A 13,201-nucleotide genomic window follows, 5' to 3' on the forward strand; every position below is an offset into this window, starting at 1 on the left:
GCGTGGCCGTGGGTACGCGCCGCGCTGCACGTGCGCGGTCCCGCCCCTGACGTGAAATTCCACGCTGCTGCGCGACGGACCCCAGCAGCTGTGATGGCGTCCACGTGCGTACGCACGTTTGCTATTTAACACGACGGACTCTGGATCGTTTTCGTCGACTGAATATTAAGCAAATAACCGTGAAAACATTTCCCAGCGCTGCGTGGACGGCCTGTCATTCATTTACATATTACCGACCGAGAGCCTAACATCATATGGGTCAGACTTCACAATCGCCGCACTTGTATTGCAATAATAGCGGTGTTTCTGGGTATTTTTACATTTAATAAACTCTACTGCATATATAATTGTAAAATATTTAAGTCGAACCTTTTAAACGGATCGTCACCGCGGTGCGTTCCACCCTCTCGTTTAAATGGTACGGTCCGCGTAAGCCACGCCCCGTCTCTCATATCCGGATGTCATTGAAGTTGTTATTGTTTTTTAAATCCGGTTGACGGCGAAGAAGTTCATGAAAACACTCAAACGAACCCGTCGAGTTTCGCCACAATAACACGTTCCTCCCTATCTGGGGACGTAATGATAAACAGAATTATTACCCCGAAACACATGTTCGCGCGGTGGTTAACAAACTCATGGAGCAGGGGAGAATAACGCGCAGACGGGGTTGCAAGAGACCCGAGCCGCCGGACGCGACCATGAAGCGCGACGTCGGTAAGGTCCTGCGGCCGCTGCCCGTGGAGGACAACGACGAAGCCGAACTCGTAAAGGAGGAGCACTGCTTCTCCATGGGCTTCAGCAAGAAACCGTCGAGAGCGCCTCGGTACAGTCTGACGCGGGAGGTGGGTCGCGGGAGCTACGGCGTGGTGTACGAGGCCGTCGCCCGCAGCTCGGGCGCGCGGCTGGCCGTGAAGAAGCTCCGCTGCGACGCGCCCGAGACCGTGGAGCTGGCGCTGGCCGAGTTCTGGGCCCTCGCCAGCCTGGAGAAACGGCACGAAAACGTGGTTCATCTGGAGGAGTGCGTGCTGCAGAGAGACGGGATGGCGCAGAAAATGAACCACGGAAACCAGAAATGCAAACAGTATTTGAGATTGGTGGAAACCTCTCTGAAAGGTGAACGAGTTTGTTTGGATTGATACCAAGTGTTTGACGTGGTTTTTGTGCTGTGACTGTCGTTTAAATGCTGCTTGTGGACATTCACTTAATACGCGATATATTGTTTTGGTGGATTGATATATGTAATAGATCTTGTCGAGTCAAACTTCTCAAAGCAGAAAGTTTTATGCATGTGATATTACTTCATGCAATGCATGCAACTCTTATAAAATGCATGCGACTCTTATAAAATGCATGTGACTCTTATTAAACGCATGCAACTCTTATTAAACGCATGCAACTCTTATAAAACGCATGCGACTCTTATAAAATGCATGTGACTCTTATTAAACGCATGCAACTCTTATTAAACGCATGCAACTCTTATTAAACGCATGCAACTCTTATAAAACGCATGCGACTCTTATAAAATGCATGTGACTCTTATTAAACGCATGCAACTCTTATTAAACGCATGCGACTCTTATTAAACGCATGCCACTCTTATAAAACGCATGCGACTCTTATTAAACGCATGCAACTCTTATTAAACGCATGCAGCTCTTATAAAATGCATGCAACTCTTATAAAACGCATGCCACTCTTATAAAACGCATGCATGTTATTGTAAAGATTTGATATGCACAAAGCAGTTGGAGAGACGGCAGGCTGTACGCGAGAGAACATGATGTCCCAGCACATATGATCATTAACCCTTTCTCTTCCATACAGGGAACTCTTTCATAACAAATGCTGCTGTGGTCTTTGTGAAGTCTTTGTGTCTTGTAGTGATCACCTTAATGCCAATAGTTGTCCAAGAGTCTTGACAAGTCATTGTTTAATTGTTAAGATTAGATCCCATTGAAATGTGCATTCATAGAAACGTCCAACTACAGTTGCTGTCAAATCCGAAAAGCAATAGCATTGCAAAAAGTTATGTCTGTTACATTGCAGATGAGAAGGCGTAATACAATTTGAACTAAAGTTAAATTGTGAATGTAATCTTGTTATCTGTGTTCAAATGTGGGTGTACGAACTGAGCTCTGTTGTGCGATGTAATAATTTCGAGAGCACAAATTGAATGAAACTAAAGTATTTTATTTTAGTAAGGATTCATATAGCTTTAAACTTTCTTAATGATTGTTTAGGGCTTATATTTCTTTAGTTAAGGAATTTTTGACATATGTTTGAACAACCAGCTCTGTATTGCTTGGTTTTGCTTCTGTGTTCGGGATGTATAAGGAGGTCACTTCATGCGATTTCAGTTGCAATAGGTGAACAGATGTTACTGGTCGCACCTCGATATGACCTGCATCTGTTTTCAGGAATATGAAAGAAACGAGAGTTTTTCTTAGAGATCCTTTTCTTAGTCTTGTTGTCTATACATCCAATTCCCCCTGATGTTCTACAAAACTTGTGTGTCACTCTTGAGAAATGTCTTTGTGGTTTTGTGTCTATACAATGGAAGTCAATGGGGCCAGTGTGGTTTGCTTACCAACATACTTCAGAATATATGTCAAATGTTATCTTCCGCAGATGTTTTACATTTCATTCTGCTCTCTTCTCAGGTGAGCGTATCTTGGGCAACTCTGAACAACCCTCTTATCTCTGGTTCGTTATGGAGTTCTGTGACGGTGGCGACCTCAACCAGTACATCCTCTCCCGACTGCCCGACCCACGGACCAATCAGAGTTTCATGAAGCAGCTGACCAGCGCTGTGGCCTTCCTCCATAAGAACAACATCGTCCACCGCGACCTCAAACCAGACAACATTCTCATCTCGCAGAAATCGGGGACCCCCGTCATCAAAGTCGCCGACTTTGGCCTCAGCAAGGTGTGCGCGGGACTCGGCTGCTTCGAGGACGCGAGTCACGAGCAGGTAAACAAAAACACTGTCAATGTTAACAAATTCTGGTTGTCTTCAGCGTGCGGCTCGGACTTCTTCATGGCTCCTGAGGTGTGGGAGGGCCACTACACGGCCAAAGCGGACATTTTTGCGTTGGGGATCATCATTTGGTCCATGATCGAACGAATCACGTTCATCGACGCGGATTCTAAACGCGAGCTACTCGGCACGTATGTTCGCCAGGGCGCCGAGATCATCCCTGTGGGGGAGGCCTTGTTGGAAAATCCGAAGATGGTGCTCCACATACCTCAGAGGACCCGTAGCGTGATGTCAGAGGGCGTCAAGCGACTCCTGCAGGACATGCTGGCTGTTAACCCGCAGGACCGGCCCGACGCCTTTCAGCTGGAGGTCAGAATGATCCAGGTCACGTGTGCTGGATGAGCAGAAGTGACGGACCGACATATCGCACAACTATATTTCAGGTGAGCTCATGTGGATTGTCTTTACAGAAAAAAAGAATGATATCGCTGGGATCACTTGTAAATGTACAATAAAAAGCTGATGTACGATAAAGAATGCGTTCAGTCAAAAGCTATTTGAATTGAAAGAGCTAGCGTATTTAGGTGTGAATGGGCCTTAACATGGCAACATCTGTTAAAGAGGTAGTTATCTTAATAATACAAGTTTTTACAGTTTTAGAAATTGTGTCTTGAAATTTGTCTGATGTCAGCTAGTGAAATGTTTTGACAACCCTCCAAACCCAGCCCTCCAAGTTATTTAACAAATTTGAAGACTATTGGCAGTCTTTATGGAGGATACAGTTAATCAAAACATACATACATATGGCCTCAGGAGTAACATGTACCCTAGACAGCTGCCTATCCCAACCCATTGCCCTTTACACCAACCCGTTCGGTTTTTGTTAACCGCCGCCACGCCCTGTACTCGCACCAGCCATCCGATTAACAAGATCTGACACCTTTTTAGTAGAGGATTGCAAAGCGCCTGGGGTCGTAACACCGTGTTGACTCTCAGGTGTGGGTGAGGGACAAATGTTATACAACATGGTAATACTTCATTCTCTTAACACCATTCCACAGCTGGAACGAAGCTCTGTTAAGCCAGCGCCCTCACAGTTTATTGCGTTCTTTTATTGATTTTATATGTTGTTCAGATGAAAAGGAAAATAAAGAGCTTGGCAGAATCCACTTTATAGTTTTCATGGAAATTCATCGAGCTTCATGTCCCACGCTAGGAGATTCTTGACGGCTGAGGCTAGTGCGCATTTCCACCTCTGAATAGCAAACGTTCGGCTTTAGGAACGCATCATAATGAAGAATAATGTGATGTAATGTGTGATACAATAATAATTAAAAGTGTGTAAAATATATTTAAATAATATTATTAAAATATATTTAAACAGGTATGTAATTATGTAACCAATAGGCACGTTTCACATACTTCCTGGGGAAAAACTCTTCGAAATGAGATTTTGACCAAAACTATCACAGTTATTTCGCCCGATGTTACTGAACACGATTACTTATTGACAAAGTCAATACAACAACTAAGTTGTCATTTTAACACTGATTCAACTTATAAACAAATATAAGTTGCCCCATCGAGTTTAGTTCTCTATGATTTGGTGTGAAATGGAAGGGCTTGTTTGTAGAGACACGTCACATGGCAAGCCTGCTGTCTGATGGCCGTGTACGTGACTCGTGCGTCAGGGTTTACCAGCTCGTTCCTCCAATAAGTTGTGCGAATATGGAGCAGTTATGCAACACGCCACGGCAGGGCACAAAGCCTCTTTCCCCCCACAGTGTCCTGAATAAACTCGTCCATCACAGCAGGCAGGCCTGAGACTGAGCCCTGAATTTGGGTGTTTGTCTCAAAGGGCATTTCAGGGTGACAAAATGGGCGGCTTGGAGGAGTAGATACTTTCAATGGACACTTACAGTATTATCAGCTCACCAGTGGTATGGAAAACACACATTAGCCCCCCACTCATTTCCAAACGGACCCTGCCCATCCAACCCCACCCGCTGTAGGGCAGCCTGGGACACAGTGAGGCGTCTATGTCGCTCATGTTCAGAACATTCTGTTCTCTCACGTCGACCTGCGCTTGTGTTGTGCTCATTGCTGCATGTGTGCAGCTGCGGCTGGTGTTTGTCACACGTTTGTTTGTTTATTACAGTAAAGTCATATTTTTCAAATGTACATTTTAATATCTGCCGTGCAAAGCCAATTGTTGTTATCATTTATTAATGTAGTCTTTGTTTATTGAAAACAATTGTATCTTAGGGCAAATATATATGGAGCTCTGGGTGTGTTTTGGAGCCGTAATGTGCTTTACATGAAAAAATCGATATTTACATTTATTCATTTGACAGACATACAAGTCAGAGAGAATCTAGATAATAATGGAAATAATAGAAATCATGCAGATTATTAGAAATTAATTAGAATGCATCACGATACGAATACAAAAATAAAATTGGGCAAATTTATTAGGAATAAGATTGAGATAAATGATTTGGACTCTGTTATGAGGCCAAGAATAACATTAGGGTTCAGTTGGTTGTTTTGTGGCCCAAACTGTCCTAAACTTTAAAAGCATCTGTACAGATATAATATGTGCTTCATACATCTCCCATTTGTGTTAATATTTTACTTGGTTCTTAAAATAACAATTGCCATGTCATGGCTTAGAGAAACAATAGCAGATAACATTATTGGATTCCTGCCCCGAGCGGCCTGTAAATGAAATCGATTGAGACGCTGACACAGATACACAGCCTGAATGACATGGTGTTTTATTCCGTAAATCATTTATCTGATGTCTGACACATGAAGCTCAGATTAGAAACACGGCAAATGTTTAATGCAAAAATGCAATGACGTTTATATTGTGATCTAATCTTCCAAATGTGTCAACATAAAGACATGTCCGTTTAAAGATAAGTTTGGAGCTTTGGCTTCCCACATAAAACATCCACAGGGTTTCTCTACACGGTGAACGAGGGCGAGTTTCATGAAGAACAAGATGAGGATGATGATGAGGTTGACGGCTAGGAGGATGATGAGAGTGGAGATGATGAGGAGGAAGACGATGAAGAAAATTGTCAGATATCATCTGTGCACTAAAGTGATGTTTGTGTAATTGTTTTCTCTGTTTTCAGATTTGGTGAGCATTAAAATACGGAAGAGCACGCCGATGAGAACATCTAAAGGAAACTCTGAATCTGGTGATTCTCATGGAAAAAGGTGAAACTTATCTGTAACAAAGACCCATGAGATGGAAAAGCTATGCAGGCTTCATTTCTACTTCTGCAATAAATTCCTCTTAGAAACAAGATCCGTAGAAACCATATGCAACTCTCTCGTGTTTTCTGATGTGGCCACATCCACATGTTTTGGACCAGACGTTGCACTATGTCTCCATACAAACATCCTGTGAAAAGTACCTACTGCCCCTGTACCAGACAGTTTGTGACCAAGGTCTCTTAATCAAAACTGAGAAGGAAATTATTATAAAACTTGTGTAAATGAAGACATAAGTATTTAATGTGAATACGTGCGTATATAGTGACCCAGTCTCTTGTGTACACTCTGGAAATGCAGGGTTATTTTCAATCCAGTGTTGGGTCAAAGAGGAACAAACCCAAATGTTGGGTTAAATTAACAAGGAAAATGTTCAGATTTGACCCAACAATGGATTCAGACAAACCAACATTTTGGTTTAATTACAACCCAACGGTTGGATTTGTTCCTTTTTACCCAACGCTGGGTTGAAAATGACACAGAATATTTTTTGGTGTATGTGTGAATGTTTGTGATGTGAGCAATCTGCACCTCTTTCTAAAAAACACGTTGTGCCTTATTTTGTTTTTTTAAGACGGTGGGCTGTTTTTAAAAAAGATTTTATGCATGATTTTATCCGAAGAGTTTTATTTCTGTGGCGGTTTAAAGGTTTCTCAAACAGTCTAATTGTATTCTTAAAAAATGGCAAAGTTATATATAAGAGTTTTAAGTACAGCCTTTGGGAGAAATGTGTAGTTTTGTTAAATATTCTTAAAAACTTTTTGTTTTCAGACGTTTATCCATCAAACATCATCATGTACATGAATAAGACATGCACAAATAGATCAATTAATATCATTCAAAAAAATTTATCAGCAATGCTAACATTTGATTGTTTTGCTTTCAACAATTGTACGTTTTCAACACTGTTAATATTGTATTTTATGGAATCAAAGAAGGTGAACTTCTTTTTGTGAATGAGAGCTGTGACATTTACAATCCGTTTCAAAGTCTAGATATTTGTCGGCCGTAGATTCTAGTTTTGACATGAAATGTTCAAAGCTGCAATCCGTAAATTTGCTTTCTTTATTGCCATATATATTTAAAACAAAATTGCCTTTTACTTTACCTGTGTTAAAGTGTAGTTGCTTAATGACAGATTTGTGTTCATTTTTAACCAAGAAAAATGACAGATTGCAGCTTAATTTTTTATGCCACGTATTGCATAGCTCTGTGGATATCATTGAGGTTAATGGAACGCTGTACGTTACTGATTTGAGTTGCTGTTTAACACACACTACGTTACCAAATATTTTAGACGATTGCATATTTTTAGACTGTTCTCTTCAGATCTGACAAATGAATGATTTAAATGTTACACTCATGTTAATTGTGACCATGTTCAAGCTCGGTTTAAAGCGACAAACCGCTGAAACGGCAGTGAGACATTCTTCTATTAGTTAAAACTGATTTCTGTTCAGTGTTCGGTTTACAGTGTTTCTACCTCATTTTCACCATCATTTTAATCACCACGTTTCAATGTCAAGTCTAGTCACTTAAGGTTTGCGTATATTCAGTGACAGTTTTTTGTCAATAGCTTTGTGTTACATAACTTTGCATTTCACTCTTTGTGTTTGAAATGCACGTTCATTATTGGAGTAAAACCGATGAGGGTACACATTTATTTTATGTTCTGTTATGGGGGGAGCTCGATAGTTCAAGTTTTTCCTGATAGACCTCCAGTTTAAGAGTTTTGAGATCCTTTCAGCTGGGTTCTTTCTAATCTCTTCCAGACGTGCTTTTCAAGTCAAAATCCATAGCTCTGAAGACGTCAAACCATAAATGAATGATAAAAACATAAACGTAGTCTTCTTTCTGAAAGTACATGAGAATTATATTAGGGCGTGTTTATGTTCCCATGTGTCACCAGAAATGTGAATTGTACATTTAGTAACTTGCCTCAAAATACCATAACTTTCACCTTGATGGTTGCTATTTATGCATGTCCGCTGTAAAATGTTTACAGGACAAACTAATGCAATTGAACAGTTCTGTAGAAAACTCGCATAACATAATGAATCACTACAAACACCAAACAGTCATCTTTCTACTTGAACATTTCTCAGTTTATTTGTTGTCAATATACTATTTTTGGTTTTAATGCTATGAGCCATGAGATGTTTTTGGAAATCAAAATGTCGATACTTATTTTCTTGAATAAAGGAATAGAAATATTGAGTGATATTTGTTTTATGTTGGAGATTCACAACTCAGAAAAACCAGCCATGAGATCGCTCTAATATGTTAATGATGTATTCATGACATCACTGAGATTAAATTGAGTGCAAGTAGAAATTTATGCTCGAGTCTCATCTGCGTCTCACATATTTCTCCTGCGAAAGTCTGAAATCTCACAAACGTCTCTGTCATTCGAGTTTCAGAAGAGATGTCAACCATATCAGAAACAGAGATCACATTTGTCATGTCTGCAATCAAAAGTCAATATTATTGAACATCTCAATATGAACTGAAACATTTCTCATCGAATAATCTTACTTTAGCAATCGACATTCATTTAACTCCTCCCTACTCTTCATGGGTAACAATGGTCTCATTCTCTCAAATAAAAAATGATTCCTAAGAAATTTAAGGAGAAGCTCCTGAGCTGAAAGAGCAAGGTCTGAGCAAGAACACTTTTCCTCTGGAGATATGGCACGAGTTGTTTGTCAAACTATTTTTCTTTGGTATTCGTCGCTGGTCTGCAAACACATGCGTTATTACCCACGCAAATACGTGCAAAACTTGACGTGGCTCTTGTGAGGTTCCCACATATTGACCTTAAGATGAAACACGTAATGAGAGGCGCTCTGAGGTCAATGTTATGGGTTGAACACATGGAAATAAAGCTAGTGACCTGAAAGTAAAGTTGTCAGCAGGTTTATCACTTCTAAATGTGTACTGCAGAATAAGATGCAGGTACATGTGTGATGTGCGTTAACGCTGCAGGAGGAACTGTGATTTTATGGCACGTGCCCTAATCTGAGAGGACAGGAAGTGTTAGAGCAGAATGATATGTGTTTCCTCATAAGATCAAAAGTGGAGGGTGCTATTACCATGACGACCGCAGCACATCCCAGCGGACGGGACGTGTGAATGAAATGTCGGTGTGTCTCCTATGGTGCTGTGTCACGCTGTCCTGAAACTTTGAGAAGTGTTACTTTTATTGTTCTTTTCTGTTTCCGAGTGTCTTACGTATTCCATTAAGGAACTCATTCACAAATGGAAGTGTTTTATGTTGATGTGTGTGTGTGTGTGTGTGTAAGCACTTTAAATCTCTTTTTATAGATTATTGCTTTGGTCTGTGGATATATTTTAGACACTGTTATATAACTCTGTGTGTGTGTGTGCATGCGTGTGTTATTTGAGTGCACAGGCAAACATTAATAATATATTTTTGTGTATTTAAAAAAAATTATAAGATGTTATCTCAACTTCCACCTTGTTGATGAACATAGTTTTCTAGTTTTTACTTCTTTTGTTATTTGTCCGAGCAAATAAGAAATCTACACCGATCTTCATCATCTAGGCTTAATGACAGATTGATTTAAATAAATAGGGAAATAGAAATAAATTCTCTCTCTCTCTTTCTCTCTCTTTTAGCACACTATGAAGAAAATTAGACAAAGTAATTAATCACTGAGTACATCAAATATGTTTTGTATCAAATTTTTCATTTTCTTCCCATTCTAAGTTAAGAAGCATTGCGAGGAGCTATTGGAAAGATGGACCATTTGGAAATAAAAGAGACGGAGACAGCTCCTTCTGCTCTCCAAAACGAAAACATTTCCTTTCTTACCTTTCAAGAAACCCATTACAAAAGTCCCCATTAACACATTAAGAACATGCTACTTTCTATGTGGCTCTCTCAAATGTGTCTCTGAAAGGACCCTTATCGATTATCCTCATAGATACGTTGCTGCAAGCATGCTTAAAAAATAAATAAATAAAATAATAAACAAACATCAGTCCTTTTAATTAGCTTACAGAAGCCATCGGACTGGATCTTACGACCTGCAGCGTTGAGTCACGGCATCCATCACAAAAGATGCTATGCTTTGAGGGCCCGAGACGCACGGAACCCTGAAAAGGTAAAAACTAATGGACGACATTATTGTCTGCAGGCTTTTCATGCTGAGAGATGCTGGTCTGAGTCATGCCACTCAGACTTATTACAAAGACTCCACAAACGTATTATAAACCCTCATTTCATTTTGCGGTGAATACTGCAGTACACAGAGAGCAATGAATGATGCTCTCTACGTCAAAACACATTTCCAAGGGTATATCTGTGATTTTGTCAGCTTTCGGACTTACTATGAAAGGAAGATATGAGGTTGATTCACATAGAGACAGTGTGATTTTAATTTAAAGGCATAGTTCATCCAAAAATGCATACAGGCAGTTCTTTCAAATATTTTGTGTGTTCTGCAGAGGAAAGAACTTCATAGAGGTTTGGAATGACAAAAGGATACATTTACATTTAGTCATTTAGCAGACGCTTTTATCCAAAGCGACTTACAAAGAATTCAGGGAGCAATCAGCAATATGTCATACACAAACAATAGTACGATAGATGCAACTACAAAGTTACTGGTTTCAACAAAATCTAGACCACTACCTGTTGAGAGAAGAAAGAGGGTTAGTGTACTTTTTAAGAAGGCAATAGACACTGCAGGTTTGCTGAACGCATGGTTCTTGATGGAGTGTAGGAGGGTGGGAAAGTATGTCGGTGTAGATCCAGTGAGAGTCCTGTAGGCAAGCATCAGTGACTTGAATCTGAGAAGGGCTTCAACCGGTAGCCAGTGGAGAGAGATGAATAGGGGTTTCATATGAACCCCTTTGGGCTGTGTTAAAGATGAGGCGTGGTGCTGCGTTTTGAACCAGCTGGAGTGGTTTGATAACCTTTGCAGGAAGACCAGCAAGGAGAGCATTGCAGTAGTCCAACCTTGAGATTAGCAGAGCCTGGACAAGGAGTTGTGCCGCATGCTCAGTGAGGTAGGGTCTAACCTTTTGAATGTTGAATAAGTCATATCTGCAAGATTGCATTTTCTTTGCAATTTAATCATTGAAGGACAGCTGTTCATCAAATATGACTCCAAGGTTCCTTGCTGATTCGGAGGGAGTGATTGTGGAATTGCCAAAATGGATGGTGAGTTTGTGTTGCACCGTGGGGTGTGCCGGAAACCCAAGTAGTTCTGTCTTGGCCGGGTTCAGCTGGAGGTGATGCTCTTTCATTCAAGCTGAGATGTCATCTAGGCAGGCTGTTAAGCGACCTAACAGTGATATCATCTGGGTGAAACGAGATGTAGATCTGGGTGTTGTCAGCATAACAGTGATACGAGAAGCCGTGTGCCCGTATGATGGGTCCTAAGGATATCGTTTAGATGGAAAAAGCAGCGGTCCAAGCACCGATCCCTGAGGGACCCCAGTGATCATGTGGTGAGCAGTGGACAGCGAGCCCCTCCATGACACCTTGAAGGATCTGCTGGAGAGGTAGGATTTAAACCAGCGGAGAGGGGAGCCTGAGATTCCTAAAGATGAACTTTAGAAATCTCAGGGAAAACTTGGTTTGACTTTGGTGAACTTTGGTGTGTGTGTCAGCACCAAATACTTTCCCAACAAAATGGTGCTTCTGTGTGATTCACCGTTATGTCAGAGAACAGTTTGCTGAAACAAAAACGAAGAGAACAGTCCAGCTCAGTCATGCATGATCTTGATCAATATCTACTTTTAATTCATGCTGCTGCTCAACATTACCCTGATTTAATCCAGAGAAAAAATCAATAGAACTTGATCAAGACGAATCTTTTGTTAATTCTGAACTAAAATGAAATATTCGCAGCACGCAGAGAGATCTTCGCACAAAACCTTTAATGAATCACATGTAAAACTTCCCATGCAGAGGAATGTTATTTGATTGTTCAGAGGTTACTCTTAAACACATCATGGGATTAACTGATGTTAAGCATCTCAGACATTCCCCTTAAATTACTTGAGAACAAATGTGACAATTGTTGAAATCAATGTATGGAGGTGTAAATGAATGTTGATTATAGAGGGAAAATATCTGCATTTGAGTACATTTGATGAGAAATGTTTGAGTTCATATTGAGATCTTCAATAATATTGAACTTTTGATTGCAGACTTGACAAATCTGAGCTCAATTTGAGAAAAATGTCATACGTGATTTTTCTGTTTTGCATGTCAATGAATCCACAGTAGTTTGTTCTACTGAAAGAACATCTGACAGTAATGCTACAGATGAGGATCTGTGTCAAGGTCTTCTGGTAACTGACTGTCCTGATCTGCCTCTTTACAGGTCTTGCACAGTATGGGGTTAATCCAAATCTGTGTCATTGTGTTTTCCTGGGACAGAACATCTAATCTGTTCTTGGCACAGAGCAAAGTGACACAAAGACAAATGAGAACACTTGTCAATACAGTACATACAAAGCGACTTACAAAGAGTTCAGGAGCAATACGCGATATGTACAAGAGCAATAGTACAATAGGTGCTAATACAAAGTTACTAGTTTCAACAAAAGCTAGACCACTACCTGTTGAGAGAAGAGAGAGGGTTAGGGTTTTATTATTATTATTTGGTTCTGTAAAGGACCATCTCTTTCTTATTTTTGTATGGCATTGAAGAACGTTTTGAAGCAGAGTTTGTGGAGTACAGTGTACTAGTTCAGATACTCCTCTTTTTAAACAGTGAACAGTTTTTACTTATGTTAAATACATTTCATAACTTAAATAGTGGATAAACATAGAAGCAATAATATCAAATCAAGTGACATCTCCAAATAATTTAAAGATTGCTGAGAACCTTTGAAGACATAAGGTGTATTTTTCATCCTGGCAAATAGCAGGTTAAAAAGTAGACTTCAGTTTGTTTA

The 13,201-nt window shown here is 40.2% G+C and overlaps 1 protein-coding gene across 1 annotated transcript; it reads left to right on the forward strand.

Annotated features, from left to right (window-relative positions):
* Nucleotides 1-8,482, forward strand: stk35 (serine/threonine kinase 35). The gene is made up of 3 exons (XM_079478333.1): nucleotides 1-1,113; nucleotides 2,664-3,423; nucleotides 6,124-8,482. Exons 1-2 carry the CDS (start codon nucleotides 636-638, stop codon nucleotides 3,380-3,382), a joined length of 1,197 nt encoding a protein of 398 aa, XP_079334459.1. The 5' UTR covers nucleotides 1-635; the 3' UTR covers nucleotides 3,383-3,423; nucleotides 6,124-8,482.
* The last annotated feature ends 4,719 nt before the right edge of the window (nucleotides 8,483-13,201 follow it).

The sequence above is a fragment of the Barbatula barbatula genome, assembly GCF_947034865.1.
Source record: "Barbatula barbatula genome assembly, chromosome: 17".
Classification (NCBI taxonomy): Eukaryota; Metazoa; Chordata; class Actinopteri; order Cypriniformes; family Nemacheilidae; genus Barbatula; species Barbatula barbatula.